This window comes from Myotis lucifugus, unplaced genomic scaffold, assembly GCF_000147115.1.
Source record: "Myotis lucifugus unplaced genomic scaffold, Myoluc2.0 scaffold_34, whole genome shotgun sequence".
Taxonomy (NCBI): domain Eukaryota; kingdom Metazoa; phylum Chordata; class Mammalia; order Chiroptera; family Vespertilionidae; genus Myotis; species Myotis lucifugus.
Genome location: NW_005871082.1, coordinates 8,866,436 through 8,889,825, shown reverse-complemented (window position 1 = coordinate 8,889,825; position 23,390 = coordinate 8,866,436). Strand labels below are relative to the sequence as shown.

General features: G+C 40.9%; 1 protein-coding gene across 1 annotated transcript in view; it reads left to right on the top strand.

Moving 5' to 3' along the window:
- Positions 1–23,390, top strand: part of PTPN21 (protein tyrosine phosphatase, non-receptor type 21) — a gene marked incomplete at its 5' end in the record, with an annotated part of 66,845 nt that overhangs the window by 6,416 nt on the left and 37,039 nt on the right. The window contains 3 exon segments of the mRNA XM_006086986.3: positions 16,624–16,793; positions 20,895–20,992; positions 22,192–22,259. Coding sequence (XP_006087048.1) covers positions 16,624–16,793; positions 20,895–20,992; positions 22,192–22,259 — 336 coding nt within the window.

The window sequence follows — 23,390 nt, the reverse complement described above, 5'->3', positions numbered from 1 at the left end:
GTTCTGTCACCACTGCTGTATGTGCGTTGTGCCTTTACAGTACATGTGCTGATAAATGTCTCGTTATTTTTAAACTAAGAGTCTTTTTTTCGAATTTAGATTGATAAGCATGGACCGCAATTCAGTGTAGTCAGCCTTTATTCACTGCACGATTTTATTTCCCTGGAGAAAGTTGAACATTTACTACAAAGTTTGAATACAAGTTGAAAAGCACCTTTTTCTTAGCCTTTTATTTTCACTTTGGGGATTTTTTCTGAAACACTTAGAAAATGATCTAGTTTGAACAACCCCCTAAGATAAGATTGCTGTATCAAGGGAGTGTCCACTTGGCTGAACTTTGAACAAATCCGTCTCACAGTGTTTTCTGGCCGACGGGAACATTTTTGGCTAAGGGATCTGTTGGAAGGGAGAGGAATCAAGCATATAATGCAAGCCATTACTCTCAAGTGCAACTTTAGAAAGTGCTCTTGGCCTCCAGAGTGTTTTATTTTAAATTAGTGTCTCAGGTATTCCAAATATCCACTGACCTTATGGTGACTGTTACCTGAGTAGACCTCAAGAATTTCAAGCGCATTTCCTTCTGTACTAGCTGTTTTCATTTGGACTCTAAAAATAGCTGAAATATGTGTAAGGTAAAAGTGTAATTACCTGCAAACTTTTTAACCTTTTGGACTGGTAGTTATTAAATCAGCTATGTATGTTATGAAACCTATAAGACTGACAAATACTAGTAGGCATGGATCAGTAAATATTTTTAGTTAGATCTATTGAAATATCTGAAACAAATATAAATCTTAAGTTGACCTCTTCCCTTAGATCAGGGGTGGGGAACATCCAGTCCGTGAGCCATATAAGGCCTTGAGAAATCATTTGGTGTGGCCCTGCCAAGGCAGTAGGGGTGAGTTAATTAAATGTTTGACCAAATATAGCAGGCTAATTTTTCAGTTGGTAATTTGGTATGGCCCACGGATGATATTATAAATATCCAAGTGGCCCTTGGCAGGAAAAAAGGTTCCGCACCCACCCCTTTCAGATAAAGAACGCTTTCCAAAGTCCAAAGCTGATTATAAGTGAGCAAGGTTTTTTTTCTGTTTTTTAGATTATCTGTTACTTTTTTCATTGGGTCTAGATAATTATGAACCGGCCATATAAATATGTATGGAATTATACATACGGATATGGAGATAGTATGCACTTTAGAATAAATAATATATTATCACACAAGTTAATACAGAATTAATTTGGAAATGTGTTTACTTAAAGAAATGGAGTATTATTTAACCTTCATCTCATTACTTTTTTAAAAATTCACCTCATTTCTAGTAAATGTAAAGGCTAACAATCTGAGATGTTATTCTCTTACTAGAGGCCCAGTACATGAAAATTCATGCACTGGAGGGGGGGTCCTTCAGCCCGGCCTGCCCCCTCTCACAGTCCGGGAGTCCTCATGGGCGGGAGGTGACCCAGCGATCAGGGGAAGGCAACGCCCATCACACCTCTGCTGCTGCCACTGCCGGCAGCACAAGCCTCGGCTGGCCCTGGTTACCTGAGCGTCGGGTGGCCCTGGACGTCGGGGCAGCTGCCATCCAAGTCTTGCCTGTGCCTCGGGCCGGCCCTGGGCAGCTGGGGAGCTGAGGGGACTGGGGGTCTCTGGAAGCAGTAACTCGGAGCAGCCAGGCCCACCTGGGGGCAGGCCTGGCCTTGCTGCGCACCTGCCGCCCCTGTGGGGCTGAGGGGACTGGGCGCCGCCATCTTGTGGCTGTGGGTACCGCCATCTTTGAGGGCGGGGCAGTCAATTAGCATATTCTCTCCTTATTGGCTGTGGGCACCACCATCTTTGCGACAGCATGAGGGTCAATGAGCGTATTCCCTCTTTATTAGATAGGATTATGGAGAGAATTAGAGATGTCCTTGAGTCTCTCTCACCAACCATCTGCCACGATAGCGTAATCCCACGATCACATGGTATTAAGTGTGGTTTTACTCCTGTGGGGAGGTTTATAAGTTGAGTTACAAAATGTCAGATGTGCCCTGACCAGTTTGGCTTAGTGGATAGAGTATCGGCCTGCGGACTGAAGGGTCCCATATTCGATTCCAGTCAAGGGCATGTACTGTGGTTGTGGGCACATCCCCAGTAGGGGTGTGCAGGAGGCAGCTGATTGATGTTTCTCTCTCATCGATGTTTCTAACTCCCTATCCCTCTCCCTTCCTCTCTGTAAAAAAATCAATAATAATTAAAAAAATGTCAGATGTGGGGAACTGATGGCGTTTGGGGGGCTCTAAGTTCTGTCATTGTCCTTTGTGTATGTAGTTTCAGATTTCATTCCTTATCACAGTAGAAGCTTTAACAGCTTTCTGCTGTCCTCCTTCTGGGTGGATAAACATTATTATGCTGGAAGCTTAACATGCCTTATCTGGTTTAATCTTCACCATGAGTTAGGCCTTATCTTTTCTATTTTAAAATGAAGAAAATGAAGCCCTGAAAAACTGGGTCACTTGTTCCACTAATCTGGGTGGTCATATAGCTAATGAGCAAAAGAACCAGAATTTGAGTTTATACCTGTTGGACTTCTGCTTGAACTTCATTAAAGGTAGAGGGGTCATGGACCCCTTGGAGAATGTGATGAAAATGCAGAACTTTGCACACAGTTTCAGGTGGTTCCTGGATGCCCCCTCCCTCAGTCCATCTGTGAGCTCAGACTGGGGGCCTAGAAGCCTCTTGGATGAGGCAGTTTTCCCCTTCTCTTGGTTTAACAGATTCTTCCCTAATCTTTCTCCAGAGTGAAGGTGTTGATAGGATGGAATCTTTGTGAGCAATTCAAGACCTTCATAATTTTAAGGCAATAACTTGCCTCTGAAGTATACTCCTCACCCCCTTCTCCCACAAATGCCCTTTTTGTTTGTGTTGTTTTTTAAAAATATATTCTTATTGATTTCAGAGAGGAAGGGAGAGAGTGAGAGAGAGAGAGAGAGAGAGAGAGAGAGAGAAACATCAATGATGAGAGAGAATCATTGCTGGGCTGCCTCCTGCATGCCCCACACTGGGGATTGAGCCTGCAACCCTGGCATGTGCCCTGACCGGGAATCGAATCACGACCTCCTGGTTCGTAGGTCGATGCTCAACCGCTTAGCTATGCTGGCCAGGCCCAAATGCTCTTTTTGAATGGCCTTCGTATTCAGATCTCAGGAAAGGCCATTTGGGTTATTCCTTTCCTCCCTGGGACAACTTACTATTAATGAAAAAACAAAACAAAACTCCTTTCAAGGAGGGAAGGGAGGAGGCTGTGAGTAGGATTCCTTCATTGCAGTTCTGGCGGTAGATCCATGTCTGTCTTCCCTACCAGATAGCACCTTTGTGCCCACCAAGTAGTCAAGCAGTAGGTGTGTGATAATTCTTCAGTGAATGAATGGATGACTCATGCTTCCCTTATGCATTAACCAAATTCCAGGTCAGTTGTTGAGACTTAGGCTTCATTCCTCTTGTCAGATACACACCTACCTTAACATGACACTTCCTTTCCTCTGAACACGGCCTTTGCTCATATCACTGTCTTCACAATATGCTGGTGTCTAGTTTTGGGGGTCGGGGGGGGGCAAAATTATGCTCCAAGACTGAGTTTGTCTTTGTCAGCAATTTATTTAACACAGGTTCACTGCGGGAATTTCACAGGCTGGTAGCATGTGGGATGATGCCTCTTAATAAGTCGATGAAGAAATGCCAGTACTGTAGCCTGCCTGGCATGGCTCAGTGGTTGAGCATCGATCTGTGAACCAGGAGGTCATGGTTTGATTCTGGTTCATTACATATACTTGGGTTTTGGCCTCGACCCCCAGTGTGGGGTGTGCAGGAGGCAGCCAATCAATGATTCTCTCTCATCATTGATGTTTCTATCTCTCTCTCCCTCTCCCTCTCTGAAATCAATAAAAAAATATTTTTTTAAATAATAGTATAACATACTCCAAAGCAGTGATAGATTAATTACACTATTGTTCAAGGCAAGGGGAGATGAAAGGAATACAGTTTGAGTTTAGTTGAGGTGGTACCTTTTACAAATTGGCATTCAGCTTGGCCCACTGAGAGCTGATGCCCAGTTGCCAGCACAACAGTAAAAATTTCTTGTTGCTAGAGCACGTTGCTGGGGAACGAAGGCATGGGGTTGACAGGCATGATGTTCTTCTTCGTGAGGCCCCTGCACAGCTTTTGCCACTGCTGGTAGGGGGCACCTTTGCTAGGGCAGGAGTTAATACCCCCAAAGGTCTTTGGAGAGCTATTTAGATCAGCAAAGGATAGCCTTGCCCAGACCAAACATTCTCAAATAGCTCTCACAAAGTCTTGGTATTTATCATCTAAATGTCTCCTGCCATAGTTGTTTCTTCATATATTCTTATCGATAAGTCCCAGTGGAATCCCTCAGCAGCTGAGCTACCGGGTGCTTATCAACCACACAAGAGAGAAACATTGATTTGTTGCTCCACTTATTTTTACATTTATTGGTTGGTTCTTGTATGTGCTCTGACCGGGGATTGAACCCACAACCCATGGCCAGGGCACCTCACTCTTATATCAAAACAACTTTACTTATAAAAACATCTTCATTCTTCGATCAAAACAACTTCACTCTTAAAAACAACTTCAGCTTTTGTCATAAGCAGGTGGATTTGAAATCATATCAAACTGATACAGAACAGCTGGTTTAGCAAATATATTCCCATTTGATATTCTAAGCAGTTTGTTCATAAGTAAATGCCACTTAGATTTAGCATTTAATAAACTGGTGGGATATCTAGAGTCAGTTTAAAAATTTTAAGGTTTAACTTAAAATGCTGATTTCACTAGAAGAAACTATGCATGTCACAAATTTTATATATGAGTAGTAGCAGCATGTAGTAGAAATAACTTTTCTATGGAGTGTTTGTGGTACTTTCTGTAAGCTCGCTAAAAGGCGTGCAGTAGTTAGATTTATGAATAGGACTCAGTAATTGTACTATTTTGAACAAGCTTAAACTGAGGGGGTAAGAAAATATACATGTAACTTTGTGCTTGGTGGCAGCAACTCATTTTATTCATGAATATAAAACAACTTGTCTTTGCTCAGTCCTGTTATAATTATTTAGATGGACCAGACTTTGGCTTGACAAATTACTTTTAAAAAAATATATTTTATTGGTTTTTTACAGAGAGGAAGGGAGAGGGATAGAGAGTTAGAAACATCCATGAGAGAGAAACATCGATCAGCTGCCTACTGCACACCTCCCTACTGGGGATGTGCCCGCAACCAAGGTACATGCCCTTGACCGGAATCGAACCTGGGACTCTTCAGTCCACAGGCCGACGCTCTAGCCACTGAGCCAAACTGGTCAGGGCTTGACAAATTACTTTTAATGTCAAGTGAATTTTCAGCAGATTGAATTCAACTGATTGACAAAGCGGGGTTTTGTAGGCAACAGGTAGAGTTTGGGTGCTAGGTGAACTTGGATTCAAATCCCTGCACTACCTGTGTGACCAAGGAAACCATGGATTTTGTTTCTTTCATATGTGATATGGTTACATGTGGTAGTAAGAATGATCGCTAGTTATTGGGTACTGACCATAAGCCAAGTGCTGAAATAGATGCTTGGCTAGATGTTTAATTTAACCCGGAGTGTGATTGACTTCCTTCCTCCTCCCTCCATCTCAGCGATGGAGTGGACCCAAGGGGCAGTGTCCAGACCAAAGGGAGGTTCTGACGCAAGGCACTTGTTAACTGTCAACTCTGTTTTTGTGTGTGTGTGTGCAAAGTTATTTTTCTTTAGCTATTTCCATTTTCTATTACATCATGTACATTTGTTCTTTAGTTAGAATAATTTACTGAGAAAAAAATGGATTGAAGAAAAGTGACTTGGTTTTATTATTTTAAAAAATTTTATTACATTTATTGGGGTAACATCCTATATAATAAAAGGGTAATATGCAAATCAACCGAATAGCAGAACCAACTGGTTGCTATGATGTGCACTGACCACCAGGGGGCAGACACTCAACGCAGGAGCTGCCCATAGCCCGCAGGCCCCGATCACCTCTTTGGGGCCTGCTGGCCAACCTCTTGGTCTCTTACCCCAGCCAGGAGGCTCTGATCGCCAATGGCAAACGGGTAACTAGGGGTGGGTGGTGGCGGATGCAGGCGGCGCCAGGCCAATGCCCCCGCCCCGCCAGTTGCCCCACACACAGAGGGCGACTGGCTTGGGGGATGGGGCTGGTGAGCAGGCAAGAACGGCCAACCTCTCGGTCTCTTTCCCTGGCTGGCAGGCTCTGATCGCCCAATGGCAAACGGGGAACTGAGGGTGGGTGGTGGCAGGGGGCAGGGCCGGCTGCCGGCAGCCAGGGAAGATGGCTCTGATTGCAGGCCAGGCCTAGGGACCGTACCTGTGCATGAATTTCATGTACCAGGCCTCTAGTTAGTTAATAACATTATATAAATTTCAGGTGTACAACTTTATAATACAACATCTGTGTACCACCCGAAGTCTAGTCTCCTTCCGAGGTGTTATTATTGTTAGCCAATTAAATCAATTACACCACTGAGAATTAAGATATTCACTGTAACATCCTCTCTCTTTGTCCCAGAGTTTGGTATGAATTATCTAGAGAATAACTCTACTCGCCCATATTTTGCACTTACACATAATATTTAGACAAGCGCATATTTGACTTGTCTGTATTTTTATTACTGGCTCCTAATTTGAAGTCAAATTTATGTTTGAATGGTTACTTAATGAAAAGAACACTATAGATTCTATATTACAGCATGATAACAGGAAGAAATGAAGCCTGTTTTATATTATATATTATTATACGTATAACATTTGTTGTCCACTACTAGAACATAGACTTTACTGTACACTACTGCGCCCCCTCTGCCTGGTGTGCAAGGAGTCAGTGACAGCCCCCAACTAGGATTCAGGTCCTCCAGCTCCAGGTTTGGCATTTTCCTCAACAACACACTACTTTTCCTTCAAGCCATTGCCATTTTCCTTAAAAAAACAACAACCAACAATCCAAGTGTTGGTGTTTTCTAATAATTTATTTTAAAAGGAAAAGTTACCAACGACAAAACCCTGTTAATGAAGGAAGTATTTAGGTGTAGAATTTCCTATATGAAAGAAGATGGAATATGAAGTTTTATACTAGTTAAGGGGATTTGAAGACTATGAGAATGAGAGCTAATATTCCTTGAGTATGTATCGTGTATGAGACCCTCTTCCAAGTGCTTTAAATGTTTTCACTTATTTTGACCCTCAAGAATCCTGTGAGGCACTATGATATTCTTCTCTATTTTACAGATGGGTAGACTGAGAGTCAGAGGTATTAAGTCACTTGCTCATGGTTTACATGGCAGGAACCACAACTGGAGGAGTAGTTCTGGCTCCCTGATGGGCATCTTTCTTCCTGACATGTAGCCTTGGGCAAGTGGCAGGTGTTCTGACAACCATGGAGCTGGTGCCTTAAGGACAGCCTGCTACACTGCAGCCTCCCAAAGCTGATGGAGAGTGTTTTAAGTACCCTTGAAATATTTGTTATCATTTATTTTAATTAGTACAATTTATTATCTTGCTTAAAATATGCTTTTAAAGTCACATCAGGCTAAGACGAGATTCTTTCTTAAAATGAATTATGACCCATATTCATTTATAGTTCCCAAATCCTCTTTCTAATTCCCTTTATCTCTTTATGGCCCTCCACGGTGACCACATCAGAACCATTTCTGAGAAGGGACATGAATCATGATTAGCCAGCAAGACGAGGTTGGCAATGAATGCCTGACATGCTGGGGGCAGAGCTGGTTGGTAGGAAACCTTTTGTAAGCTTGTTCCCTGGTGGAGTCGAAGCATCAGGCTGATGAAATACATCCCAGGAGAGTTCCCTTCTGAGAGTTTTTCCATGCAGTATCTGGTTGCATGGCTGTTGGATGGACTTGGGGGCTTCTGGGGCCTCAATGTGTATACAAACAAGGAAGCCTGGGAGAACTAGTGAGCCCATTGCGGTTCTTGCTGCCGTTCCTGATGAGCTGGATCACTGGGATTCAGCTGCTGTGCCCACGGGTGTACTTCCACCTGTTACAGCAGTTCACACCAAAGTGTTTCCATGCTGCCACCTGGGAATTCCTGGCATGGGGACAAGGCGACTGACTATTAATTGTCCCATTTTTAATTCCTCTTTTGCAGGTCATGATTCTATCATTTAACCTTTATTGTCTGTCTCTTCTCCCCCACTCCTCCCAGTACAACTTTTATCATTATACTAGAGGCCTGATGCACGAAATTTGTGCATGGGTAGGGTCCCTAGGCCTGGCCGGCGATCAGGGCTGATCTGTGGGGTGACCAGAGGGGCAATCAGGGGCCCCCCGCTGGCACCCGCCTTGGCTGGTCTGCAGCATGTGGGTTGGGGCAGCTCCTGCATTGAGCGTCTGCCCCCTGGTGGTCAGTGCGCGTCATAGTGACCAGTCGTTCCATCGGTTGTTCTGCCATTCGGTCGATTTGCACATTAGGCTTTTATTATATAGGATTCCTTGAATATACGATAGTTGGATATAGGATAATGAATAGTGGGTAGTTCCTATTATCCTTAATAGTAATACATATTTATGGTCAGTTCAACTATTCTACTTTTAAATATAATGAAAATACCTAGTCCTTTGTGTTTTTTAAATAGCACCTCTTGGAATAAAATGTAACTGGTATTATGGTACTTAAACAATTAAAAAATATTGAGTGTATATTTCTGAGTTATGTACCATCCATGCCTTATTCCTCAGTGAGGAACATAGTTTAAAAGGAAATTCATTAAAGCCATAAGTGTGCCCTTTGTTAAATGGAACTTTATATTGTTAATAAAAAAAGGGGATAATAGCCTTTTTGTATTAAAAGAGGAAATAACTCTACTGTTTTCTTGGGACATTTGTGTACGTGGAAGAAGTGTTTACTGTAACTAGAAAACCACTTTGTAAATATGTGGAGAGAAGAGTTACTTCATGTACGATGAAACCATCATTTGCAAGTGTTGATTAATGAAGAAAACAGCATAGCTTTTAGTAACAGAAATCTAGGAGTTTCTTCATGTGTATCTGTTTAGTATTTTAACCACAAAAATAATTTACTTGATTTTATAACCTTCAGCTCTTTAATGGCAATACTAATTTAAGAACAGTGAAGCGACTGTATTTTTTTTTTTAGGGCAATGGAAAATATGTTGGGGAATATTCTTTCAGGCAATAGAAATTAACTTTGACTAGATTCTTTCTTAAAATGAATTAAGGCCCATATTCATTTAAAATGGATTTATCCTCTTTCTAATTCCCTTTATCTCTTTGTGGTCCTTCATGGTTACCATTTTCTGAGTCACATGAAACAGATATAATTTTAACCTCACAAAAGTGAATGTCAGAAAAATAAGCAGCTATTCCCAAATATACTCATTTCAGCTCTTCTTTTCATTTTTACATTGTGCAGTGAACACTTCGAAGAATACTGCTCACACTGCTCAATACTATGGTAAACCAAGATAGAAAGAATAACTAAGACTCGAATTCAGGAAAACATGGAACAAATTTTTCCTGTGAATTAATTGAAATTTTAAAACTGGAGTATGGGCCAAATTAGACCGAGGTTATCTGTCTTTAAATAAAAAGAGAACAGTTATGAATGATCTAAAACATAGACATTTGTGAATTAAGCTAATAAGCAAACCTGCAAAGGGCCAAGTTTAGAGATCTGAATAAAGAGAAATCTGCCTGATTCTGTTGGAATGGGATATAAGAAATGGCCCTGTAATATAACAAACTAGACAGCTAAAATAATTAAAGTATGGGAGGCTTGGCTTACCCTCAGGTATGTGGGTCTTAAACAAATGGACCTTTTATGTGGTTGGTACAAGATAGAGCACGTTAGCCTTTGTATGGAAACTGTGTGCAGGAACATCTCAGTTATTTCTATCATTTTGGGGCAGTAAAATGTATGTACTAACATTTTTGCATTTAATCCTAGCCTAGTCTTTAAGAACATGTCAGTATCATTTTAACTTTATAATTGAATATATTTCTGTGTAGCACTTCTTGGTATCCGACCTCCCATATTTTGTTTGTCTTTCTTTCCCTACTGGAATGTAAGTGACATCAGGGCATGGATTGTGTTCTTTTCCTCAGTGTTGTGTCCCTATAAGGGTTCGACACATAGTAGGTGTTCAATCAGTATTCATTGAATGAATAGATGAATTTTTCTAAGACAGTCCATTTTTCTTAGGAAGTACAATATATATTTTTTGAAGGATGTTCGTACTGTGTTTTGAGATCATTGGGTTCTTCATAGCATCTTATTGTTCAGGAGAGTAAATAGAGAAGGTATGAGCAGTCATCTATGTAGATAGTGATCCCAATTCATGCCTCGGACTTTCTTTTAATAAATCCCCGAAGTTGGCTTGTCATTGGACTCTTTTTCCTGGAAGTGAAATGTTACGACAGCAACAAAATCTGGTTATTTGAGGCCATCCGTTACTTGGGCTTCAGTTTAATAAAAGTTTCAGTATAATTAGAAGGTGAAGGTACACTTTTGATTGTTATATTTCTGAGTCCTCATATGTGCTAGGGTGTAGTGATATTGCACATTAATTATCACCTTGACTGTAAAACAGATCATATACTGCCTGACCAAGGACACAAGAAAATGGATTACAATTAAACAGAAAAGGACAATATATATTGTCTGCTTTGAGGCAGTGTGACCACCATACTCACTGCTGAGAGGAAGAAGTACAATGCTTCATTATTTATGACAGACTCAGTGTAGAGGTAAGAGCTGGGCTTGAATTAGGTTAATACTTGTTCACCACCCTTGTTAGATGATCTCTCCTGGGAAAGGCTTTATCGGGTGCTATCTCCTCTCATCTCGTTCCTGATGAAACGTCTGCTGACTTCTGCCTCGTCTAAGAAAAGCATCAGGATAAAATTATAGTTGCCATTTTATATGGGATTAACCTGCATCAAACTCAGTGCATCAGTGGCTTAAAAACCCTCCCGCTAATTTGTGTGTCCTGCTCTGCCTTAAAAATAGTACAACTAACAAGACTCTTAAAATAATTAGACAAGAAATGACTTGGGGCTTAGGAAAGGGTTCACGTTCTGGCAGGATTTGGACCTGCTTATAACCATCGGTGTCTCTAGACGACTGTGATTTGGGACTCACCTTCGACCCGAGCTCAAAAATTTGTAGCTGTGTTTTCTCCTGAACAAAAAGCTTCGTTACCGAATCACTTTGTTCTCTGAGTAAATGTTGGTTCATTTAAACCCTGTTGTGCCTGTGAAGAAGCCAACTTTTTTAAACCTCATAACTTTTGTTTTTACTGTTGTTTACACAGCAGGCACAATTACCCATACCATTTTAGGAGAGTAGCTAGTAAAATTTTAAACAGCTTATGAAGAAATCCTTGAGCAACTTTAGTAAGACGACCGATGTGTTTGTTTAGAATAAAATAGGAAAGAACCGGTGAAGGTAAAAGTATCTCACCGTGAAGAAATTTCACAAAAACCTATGACTGATCATTGAGAAGTGTTCTGAGGATGCTGGAAGATTCAGTTATGTAGAGGCTTCTCTTGGAGGGAGTTTTCCCACAGGCCTAGTCAGCTTGCTTTGGTCATCGGTGAGAGCAGACAGAGCTGTGGGGCAAGGGAAGCCATGTGGATTCTTACTAGGAAAGGTCCTGGGGAATAAAGAAGGAGTGATGGGAGGCATCACCTGAGAGCCAATAATTAAAGGCTGGTTCCTGGGAACATTTTAATTACAGTTAAACCAAGCCCATAAACACTGCAGGACATGCATAGCCCAGAATATTCGGATTCAAGAAAGAGAAGACACATGATTCTGGGCAACTATCCTAGACCAAGTAATGATTGGTAAGAGTCAAAATTTAGGACACATGGGGGCCTGTCTGCACTAAGGTTTCTGTATGGAAAAAAAAAAGTTCCTGCTATATCTTAACTTTAAATAGAGGAAGACCAAAGGATAGATATGAGGAAGCAAAAAATCCAATTAACTCATGGCTAGCCTCATCTATTTCTGGCTCATTTTTTTTCCTTAGACTGTTTCAAACACTCTGAATTTGACCTACAGTGGGGCCTTGACTAACGAGTTTTTCGAGATACGAGCCGTCTCTTGGCTGATTTTTTGCTTTGAGTTGTGAGCTAAAATTCGGCTTACGAGCCAGCTTCAGATACCCCACCGCTAGTTGGCGCAGCGAACGTCACAGTGAACGCCACAACATCAGCCCAGCATCACGTGTCTCACTCGTTCACAATTGATTTGACATATGAGTAATTTGAGTTACGAGCTCCGTCACGGAACGAATTAAACTCGTAAGTCAAGACCCCACTGTATTTATAAATTTAAAAAAGTCTGTACTTAATTTTAGTCATTAGTGGGGTTTTTTTGTGTGTGTGTTCTTTAAAAAAATCCTTTTCGAGATGAAATTCACATAAAAAATTAACGATTTAAAAATAAACCATGTAGTGATTTAGTACATTCACAATACCTACTCTCTCTAGTTTCAAAACATTTCGTTACCCTGAATGGAAACCCTGCACGCGTTAATCAGTTGCTCTCCTTTCTTCCAACCCACTCTCCAAGCCATCAGTCTACTTTCTGTTTCTGTTGCTCAGGATTTATCTATTCTGAATATTTTGTTTCAATGGAATCATACAATATGTGACCTTTTGTATCTGGCTTCTTCCTCTTAGTATAATGTTTTTGCAAATCATCCACACTGTAGGATGTATCAGTGCTGCTTTTTCATGGCTGAATAATGTCCCATTGTCTGTATATTCCAAAATCTGTGGATCCTTTCTTCTACTGATGGACATTTAAGTTGTTTCCATCTTCTGGCTATTGCAAATAGCCCTTCTATGAGCATGTTTGTACATGTATTTGAGTATCTGTTTTCAGTTCTTTTGGTTATGTATCTAAGTGGAACTGCTGGTTCATATGATGATTAATATGTTTAACCTTTGAGGAACCACCAAACTATTTTCCATTGTGGCTGAACCATTTTACATTCCCACTGGTAATGTATAAAGATTTCAGGTTCTTCCTAACCGGTTTGGCTCAGTGGATAGAGCGTCAGCCTGCGGACTGAAGGGTCCCAGGTTTGATTCCGGTCAGGGGCATGTACTTGGTTTTGGGCACATCCCCAATCGGGGGTGTGCAGGAGGCAGCTGATCGATGTTTCTCTCTCATCGATGTTTCTAACTCTCTGTCCCTCTCCCTTCCTCTCTGTAAAACAATCAATAAAAAATATATTAAAAAAAGAAGATTTCAGGTTCTTCACATCCAATATCTCATTGTGGTTCTGAGTTATATTTGCCTAGTGACTAATGACATGAAGCTTGTTTCATGTGCACTTGGCCATTTGTATATGTTCTTTGGGTAAATATCTCTTCAAGTCCTTTGCCCTTTTTAAAATTGAGTTGTCTTTTTGTTGTGCAAGAGTTCTTTATATATTCTAAATATTAGATATGTGATTTGCGGATATCTTCTCCCATTCTATATAGTTTGCGCTTTTTTTTTACTTTCTTGATTTGGACCTTTGATGCACATAGTTTTTAATTTTGATGAAGTGAAATGTATTCTGTTGTTTTCTTTGTTGCTCAAGCTTTCTGTGTCATTATCTAAGGATCTATTTTAAAGTTATGAAAATTTACCTCTATGTTTTCTGCTAAAGAGTTTATAGTTCTTATATTTAGGTTGTTGATCCAGTTTAAGTTACTTTTAATACATGGTGAGAAGTGTAGGGACCTAACTTCAGTTGTTGACTATTGTTGAAGAGACTGTTCTTTCTCCACTGAATGGTCTTGGCACTCTTGTCTAAAATCAGTTGACCATAGATGTGTGGCTTCATTTCTGGACTCCATTCTTATACCAATACCTCACTGTTCTGATTAAGGTAGCTTTGTAGTAAGTTTTAAAATCAGAAAATGTGAGTCCTCCAACTTTGTTCTTTTTTAAATATTGTTTTGGCTATTCCATATGCATTTGAGAATTGGCTCTTCCATTTCTGTGAAAATAGTTGTTGGCATTTTGATAGGGATTGCATTTGAATCTGTAGATCATTTTGGGGAGTTTTGCCATCTTAGCAAACTTAAGTGTTCAATCCATTTACATGGTATGTCTTTCAATTTAATTTCTTTCAGCATTGTTTTGTATTGTTCAGTACAGAAGCCTTTTCACCTCCATGGTTAAATTTATTTCTAGATGTTTATACTTTTTTCATTTTCTTCTTGAATTTTTCATCCCTGGTGTATAGAATCTATACTGATCTTTGCTTGGAGATCTTAAACCCTGTGATTTTGCTGAATTTATTAGCTCTAGTAGTTTTGTTTTGTTTTGGTGAGGGCATCTTTGGGATTTAAAAAAAAATGTTTTTCTTGATTTTTTTTTTTTTTAGAGAGAGAAGGCAGATGGAGAGAGGGAAACATCAATCAGCTGTCTCCTGCATTGAACCTCCAATCCAGACACCTGCCCTAACCAGGAATTGAACTAGCTACTACCATCTGAGCCACACAGGCCAGGGTGATATATATATTTTTAATAATAAAGGATCATGTCTCCAGTGTATAGAGATAGTTTTACTTCTTTCCAGTTTGGATGCCTTTATTTCATTTTCTTACCTGGAGAGAATTTCCAGTACAGTTGAATAGCAGTGGTGAACATGAGCATACTTGTCTTGTTCCTGATCCTGGGGGGAAAGATTTTAGTTTTTCACTATTGTGTATGATGTTAGATATGGGTTTTCTTAAGTGCTCTTGAAAAATAAAACTTATTAAAGTATCTTTTGGCCCTAACCGGCTTGGCTCAGTGGATAGAGCGTCGGCCTGCGGACTTAAGGGTCCCAGGTTCGATTCCGGTTAAGGGCATGTACCTTGGTTGCGGGCACATCCCCAATAGGGGGTGTGCAGGAGGCGGCTGATCGATGTTTCTCTCTCATCGATGTTTCTAACTCTCTATCCCTCTCCCTTCCTCTCTGTAAAAAAATCAATAAAATATATTTTTTAAAAAAAGTATCTTTTGCATAAAAGATTAAATAGCATTAAAAAATTCAGTTCCTCAGCTGCACTAGCCACATTCCCAGTGCTCAATAGCCACATGTGGCTAGTGGCTGCTGTATTGGAGAGTGCAGGTAAGTGAATATTTTCATCATCATAGAAGGTTCTATTTGGTAGTGTTTCTGTAGAGCCTAGGACAAAGCAGCGAGTTTTGTAATGACCTTGACCGTAAATTGATTGGGAAGAGGTAAATATTAGCAGTGGCCCGAGGCTGTCCTTTCAATCCTTAAGTGTATTAATGCCCTTTCAGGTTGACCATGCCCAGGGCTAGTATTGATTTACCTGAACAGTTTCGTTACACAGCAAGTGAGATCTAAATGTCTGGGCATTTTAAAAAAACAAACCTGTGGGTAACTTAAATAACTTAAAATAACAAGTTATTTTACTGCTTTAGGTATAACTTTGTGTGTGTGTGTGTGTGTGTGTGTGTGAGAGAGAGAGAGAGAGAGAGAGAGAGAGAGAGAGAGAGAAAAGAGAGAGGTAATGTATCTCCATGGCCTACAGTTGCTTTAAGTTTGTATCTAATGAACTTTTGGAGGCAAAGAGGAGTTGCAGTTATGCAATTGCACTAGTATTACTAGAATTTAGAATACTTACACAGACTTATCTATATATTTAAAAGCCTAAGCGACCGTTATGACCAAACGACCGGAACGACTGGTCGACCAGTTGCTATGATGCGCACTGACCACCAGGGGGCAGATGCTCAATTCAGGAGCTGCCCCCTGGTGGTCAGTGCACTCCCACAGCCAACCTCCTGTGGTCCCTCCCCCCTGCTGGCCGTCTCCCCCACCATAGGCCGCCATCGTTGGCCAGGGCGAGGGACCCCACCCGTGCACAAATTCGTGCACCAGGCCTCTAGTTTATTTATAGAAGCCAAATTTGAGAGTAGCGAAAGGTTGGATGAGCATTGTCTCTTCAGAATTCTACTAGGTAGCCTAGCCGGTGTGTGGCTTAGTTGGTTGAGCATCATCCCATGCACTACAGGTTGTCAGTTTGATTCCCAGTCAGAGCATAAGCCCGGGTATCGATGTTTCTACCTCTCTCTTCCTTTCCCTTCCTCTCTCTGAAATCAATTTTAAAAAAAAGAATTCTACTAGGTAGACCCCCAGTTATGTTTATTATAAAACATTAATTATAATACACTTAGTATTTCAATATTTTTTAGCATATGGTTTTTGTTAAAAACTATGTAAAATTTCAGAGCACCCACGACATTCTGCTGTCTAGGCCATGAAGGCATTTTTTTGGTGCAAGGTTGAAGAAATAGTCTGCAAGAGTAATTGACTTCTCACCTTTTTTTCCTTGAATACAGTACCTAGCTGTAGATAGGTCTTAACTCTTTTTTTTCCCCCCTTCAGGTTTTGCTATTGTCCCTTTCTGAGAAGTGAAACAATAGGAGATGGCTGTCACGTGGTCCCAGGTCATGGATTAGAGCAATTGAAGTAGAGAGACCCTTCTGTACATTTCTGCCTCCTTCAGTGACCTTCCCTCTTTCCAGATCACGTACTTCAGCCTCTGGTACTACAACAAGCAGAACCAGCGCCGGTGGGTGGATTTGGAAAAGCCTCTGAAGAAGCAGCTGGACAAGTACGCCTTGGAGCCCACCGTCTCCTTCGGAGTGGTGTTCTATGTGCCTTCCGTGTCCCAGCTGCAGCAGGAGGTCACCAGGTGAGAAAGTCCATGCTCTGCTTTCAGGAAATGACCGCGTGTGATTGGAAAAGTGAAAGGAAGGTTGCAGTCAGGAGATCAGGCTGACCTTTGCCCTCCCGCCCCACATTTTCAGCCACAGTGTCACGTGGAGGTTCTGGTATGTGGTGTGTCAGAATGCCTTACTGCGTTTGCATGAGTTACGGCTTCACTGGGCACAAAGGAGTGATTAAGGGGAAAACACTTCTACCCTGGCTGTGAACTCTTCTCGTAGTGATGTCATCTTTAGTGTGTGTATTGATTTGTTTCTGACCTTTCTAACAACGAAAGGAGGGAGGGAAAAAAATTGAAATTAGTCACAGAATCTGTTCCTTCTTCAAGAAAGTGTGCAGCAGAGTTCTCACAATTCTTTGACTCCAGTGGCAGTGTGGGGTAGTGATGTGGAGGGGGAGAGGGAGAGGCGGGAGGTGTTGAAGGTCTGAAAATGTTGGCTAATATGTGCCCCTCCCCCTCCCCCATGTTTAAAAAAGAGGAGTGTTTTAGTCATAAAATCATGGTACAATGAGGACAGACATTTTTTTAAAACAGAATGGAATGATGAAATTTGTATATTACAAAGGTCACCTATCATACAAGGTAGATTAGAGGTGGCAAGACTGTAGGCAGGAGACCAGTTAGTAATGTACATGCCATAATCTGGGCTTTAGTGTAGAATGTGGACCTGAACAAAGGCATTTCATTCGCTGTGGGGAGGGCTGAGAGAGAACAGGCCCTGTAGATTCAACCAGTATGATTACCCATTAATTGGGTGTAGCAGAACCTGATAAGTTGCATCAGTAAGGATTAGGTATGGCTATATATAACAAAAGCCCTTAATACCTTTGACTTCTCCCGTGAATGAAGTCCGGAGGTCAGCCCTGCAGGGCTCCTAGGACAGCTCCAAGTCTTCAAGGACGCATGCTCTGTCTCTTACGGTTCCACCGTCCTCAGCGTGTTCGTGTTCTTTCCTTTCACTACGTAACCTCAGAGCCAAAGGATCCTGGAGACCACCTCGCTGTTGCATTCACCTTCCAGGGAGCAGAAGTGTAAACCGGGCTCTCCTCTCAGCAAGGCCTGCTGCTCTAAGGGGCCTTTCCCATTCCTCAGCCACACTCGCCACATTGTAAGTGTGGCTAATGGCTGCCCTCCGACAGCACAGATACATACCATTGTCACCCCCGCAGAAAGTGCAGTTAGACAACACTGCTCTCTCCATCTAGCAGTTAGTTCACAGGAGAAGGGATGAACACATCACATGTCCCCATGAGAGTACAATCAGGCAAACCGAGAATGTGGAAAATTCTACATGATAAACCACATCATTTTGTCTATAAGTAACATGAAAATAAAGAGGAGGCATTTTTTTTCTAAAATTAAGAGAAATTTAGAAATAATCAAATGTAATTTGTGGACTTTGTTGGGATCCTGATTTAAAAAACAGCAACTGTAAAAAGACTGTCGACGCAGTCACAAAAATTGTACATGACTGGGTATTGGATAGTGTTAAGGCATTTTAGTCATTTATTTTGTTGGATATGTTAAAAGTGTGTGTGTGTGTGTGTGTGTGTGTGTGTGTGTGTGTGTGTGTAAGCTGACCTTTAGGGATATATACTGAAGTATTTGTAGTTGCTATGCTACATCTGGGATTTGCTGTAAAACACTTGGGGTCAGGGAGGGGAGAGCATAGAGGAGACATGGCAGGCATAAAGTTGGTGATTGGTGAGGCTGCATGCTAAGGCTATGGGAGTTTTTGTACTTATTGTCTGTATATCTTTCAAAATTTCTATAATAAAACTTAAATATATAAAAATAAAAATGTCTGTACATTAGCCTTCTATTACTAACCTAAGAAAAACAGGTGAAAACTACCTTGCTGCACATTATTTAAAATTTCTGTTGTGCAAAATGAGGCACCTAATCTATTATAATTATTTAATGTAATATATATATACATATATATATATATATATATATATATATGTATGTATATTTGTTTTCTTTTAAAATTTTATTTTATTGTTTAAGGTATTATAAGTAGTAGTACATGTCTCCTTTTTCCCCCCATTGACCTTTCCCCAGCCTCCCCCCCCCCCCCCCGTGTCTTGCATCCATTGGTTATGCTTCTATGCATGCATACAAGTCCTTTGGTTGATCTCTTACTCCCCCCTCCAACCCTCCCAGTGTTCCCGCTGTAGTTTGACAGTCTGTTTGATGCTTTTCTGTCTCTGTATCAATTTTTGTTCATCAGTTTATAATGTTCTTTATTATCCATAAGTGAGTGAGATCATGAGGTATTAATGTAATATTTTTGTGTAAAAATACTTTATATTAGAAAGTTGACAAGTTGATAAGGCTTTAGGTGATATTTTTGTTTAATCAGCATATTTGGCTTTTGGGCAAGTTTATGGAATGCTTGCTTTAGAATTAACGTGTGCATTCTTTTTCATTCCTTGGTTTAAACATTTCTGAATTCAGGTTTGCAGGCTACATTTTATCAAGGCATTATTTCTCTGGACCGTATTGGCAGAGAGTTGGTGGATCTTCATTTCACATCATGTCCCCAGCATCTAGAACAGTGCTTGATGCAGAGTAGGGACTAGTAATCCCCGGTTAAAGTGGGTAAATAAACGGGAGGCAGAATAAATCTGCACTGTAGGGCTTTACCAAAATGGAGGAGTGATAACATGAACTATTGGTGACTGGCTTAAAGTAGATGATAGCTGATAACAATCATAATAGTTACGGTTTCTTTTTTTTTTTTTTAAATATATTTTATTGATTTTTTACAGAGAGGAAGGGAGAGAGATAGAGAGCCAGAAACATCGATGAGAGAGAAACATCGACCAGCTGCCTCCTGCACACCTCCCACTGGGGATGTGCCCGCAACCCAGGTACATGCCCTTGACCGGAATCGAACCTGGGACCCTTCAGTCCGCAGGCCAACGCTCTATCCACTGAGCCAAACCGGTCTCGGCTTGTTACGGTTTCTTGAGTGCCAGCTGTGTTCTAGTATTGTGCTAAAAGCTTTAAATTATATTCCTTGAATACGTTCCACCTTGTGAAGGGATGATAGCATTCCCATTTTGCCAGTGACAGTTTAACCCATAGATTACGACTTGCTCAGATTCCTGCAGAATGCTTGATTGGAGAGCTGCAATGCAACCTAGGTCTGCGTGACTAAAGCTTGCGCTGGTAACCAGTGCCCCGAATATTGAAAGTGTAATAGTAAGTAAACTCATTTTACAAGAATATTAAGCAAGCATTTAGCAGCTATGCTTTTAGGGATTTCATCCAAAGAAATTTCAATATACACCTGGTCTGGAATATCAGGAATTGTTTTCTTCTGGGTTTATCTTCCAGGTCTAGGGAACTTCCACCAGAGTAAGCAAAGTCTTATGTTACCAAGTTACTAGGCAGAGTTTTTAAAGTAAAGATTGCCTATGGCGTCTCTCTCCAACTAACAAGGACAATATGTAGGGACTGTCTTATGGGGCATAAGATAGATGACCAGTTGTCTTCTACATGGTTATAGCTTTGAAATAACTGCAGTTAAGGAGAAGTAACTCAACAAATTGATTACATTGTGTGTGTGTGTGTGTGTGTGTGTGTGTGTGTGTGTGTGTGTGTAGGTATGGGTGTAGGTACGGTCAAGGATGTTCTTGTCTTTCTTTGAAACCATCCGGCTTAAGGTTTCAGTTGACTAGTTTATGCTTCTCTAATAAATTATGGTAAAATGCATTGTCTCAATTGGAGCTAATGTTGGTGTTAACTTTTTAAAATTGACATTTTTGCCCTAACTGGTTTGGCTCAGTGGATAGAGCGTTGGCCTGCGGACTCAAGGGTCCCAGGTTCGATTCCGTTCAAGGGCATGTACCTTGGTTGTGGGCACATCCCCAGTAGGGGGTGTGCAGGAGGCAGCTGATCAATGTTTCTCTCTCATCGATGTTTCTAACTCTCTATCTCTCTCCCTTCCTCTCTGTAAAAAATCAATAAAATATATTAAACAAAATAAAAATAAGAAAAATCATCATTCTCCCCTCTAAAAAAATAAATAAATAAAATAAAATTGACATTTTTTTGTAGGTATCAGTATTATCTGCAGCTGAAGAAAGATATCTTGGAAGGAAACATTCCATGTACATTAGAACAAGCAATTCAACTAGCAGGCTTGGCTGTTCAAGGTAAATGATGACACCTGGTACTGTACCTGACCTATCAGATTAAAACTGTTACAACGAAAACAGCAAGGAATCCTTAAAGTAACAGACTTTCTATAGTAGTGTAAATATGTTGGTGAAATGTTACTCTGTCACCGAAGGGGCTTCCTTGTGGGAAGAATGAATTTGGATTCTCTAATGAAAGGAGACTTCTGGAAGGATAAACATGTTCTCATATGTCAACAGAGAAACAGGGGAAAAAAATACACAGAGCATTTGCCTGCTATGTATTTCTCTTGCTTTGCTGATAGCTAATATTTTAGGAAGAAAGATCAGCCAACAGTGAGGTTGATGAGGTTATGATCACTTCTACTTTAGGCATTCGTCACTTGTTTGGTTTCCTAAACAGTGTTCCTGGATTACAGAGCATCGTCAGTCATAACAGATCAAGTTTGCCTTTCACGGGTAGTTTTTTGGGTTGTTTAATTCTGTCATTTTTCCTATGCCCAATCGATATGTATTTACACGGATATATATACCTTGGGAAGACTTCTGATTGTTTCATATGATAACTGGCATTTAATCTTGGGAATTGAAATGTAGTCAGAAGAATTATTAATAAAATTCTTCAGATATTAGCAGGTGTGGAGACCTTTATCATTTCTAGACAAACAATTGCCTGACACATGAAACCACATTCCTTTTCAAAGTCCTTTGACTCTTCCTACATGTCATCTTTGGCTTTAAGAGCTGGTTTTTCATAAACTTTTTGCCAAACTATCGATTTATTTTTAACAGCTAAAACTTTCTAAACCAATACATCTTGCTGTAACATATTCAGATGATCTGATTCCATTCTCTAGAGGTATAATCACTACTGTGAACACTTTGGTTTCTTTCTGACATTTTTCTGTGCATAAGTAAGCCCACATGATTATAGGGCAGTTTTGATTTTTAATTATAAAGATGAGATCACATTACATACAGTTCGTAATTTATTTTTCACTTTATTAATAGGCATTTTCCAAGTCAAGAAACATGAGTCCACCTCACTAATGCTTTAAGAACGATATTTTTAAAATATACACTTTATAGCTATAATGCAAATTTGACTTCTGAATCATAAGCACACCATCTACATACGACATATCAGGTATAGTTCAGCATGCGTTGCTATGCAAATGAAACATAACTGACATGTGAATATTTGTCATTTTGTATAGCTGATTTTGGTGACTTTGATCAATATGAATCCCAGGACTTCCTTCAGAAATTTGCCTTATTTCCTGTGGTAAGACTCCTTTTGACATTGGGCCTTTGTATAAACAGTTTATTTCCATGCCCTTAATACTCCCTGAAATGAAGTCAGGTATGGAGGGGTCTCTCTTTTCCGCGTCCAGCGCGGCTAGAGAGTGGTCTGGTTCTTTGAGTAGGGGTGGCTGGGGATTGAGAATATGAAAGAAAGAGACAGAACACAAAGATGGAAGAAAAAAGCTGGGGCTGGGTGGGACTGCTGTCCTCTTCTGATGGAGAGACAGGGACCCAACACCAAAACAGCGTGTTTATTTTATACCCCAAAATACCAGAAGTTTCACCAAAGGTCAAGACAAAGGAGCTTATTTGCATTCTTGTAAGGTCAGTTCTGGGTGGGCTCTTCATTCCTGGTGCTTGGCTGGATTTACATAATAAAACCCACTCCCAGGCACCTGGGCAAAATGAAGGTCAAGCTGAGAACACTTCTGCCTTTTTGGCAAAATGCGTATCCAGGACATGGCTCTTCCTACCGCCCTGGATTCAGCTGACAATTTATTAAAGAAATGCCCATGTGCCTTCCCAGGGGCCCTCTACAATCAGAAATAGTATTGAAAAATCGGTTCCCTCCGATGAACACACAAGTGTAAGTTTTTTTCCTGTAACACCTTTCTTGGTTGTGGTAAAGTCACGGAAACGGGAGGGTCTGCAGTCACTGGGCTGTCGCCAGAGACATTTCTTTTATGTTTGGACGTTGAGTCTAAAGTGAGGGATTCGTTTCCCGCTTCTGAGGAGCCACGAGAGGTTTTGCTTTTAACCGAAGGCTTGAAACCTCACAGAATTATGTTGAAATAAATTTGGCTTCTCATCAGCAGTTTAAAAAGTAGATGATGGGAGGACACTGTCTTCTACTCTGGTACAGTCACTACTGGTCCCCTTGGCAGGAAAACTGCCCTGGAGCCGCCCGGGGAGGGATGCTCTTCTGAGCGTCTGCACAGCCAGCGGGAGTGCACAGGTGTCATAGTGCCGGGATGGCAACTGCCCATGGATGTTACCACCGGACATAGCCCAGTGGGAACTTGCTCTGAGGTTGAATGGAAAAGGCAGGGCGAGTGTTTGGCTCCTGAGCAGAAGCCACTAAATTCCTTGGCAGGTGGTCGGCAAACTGCGG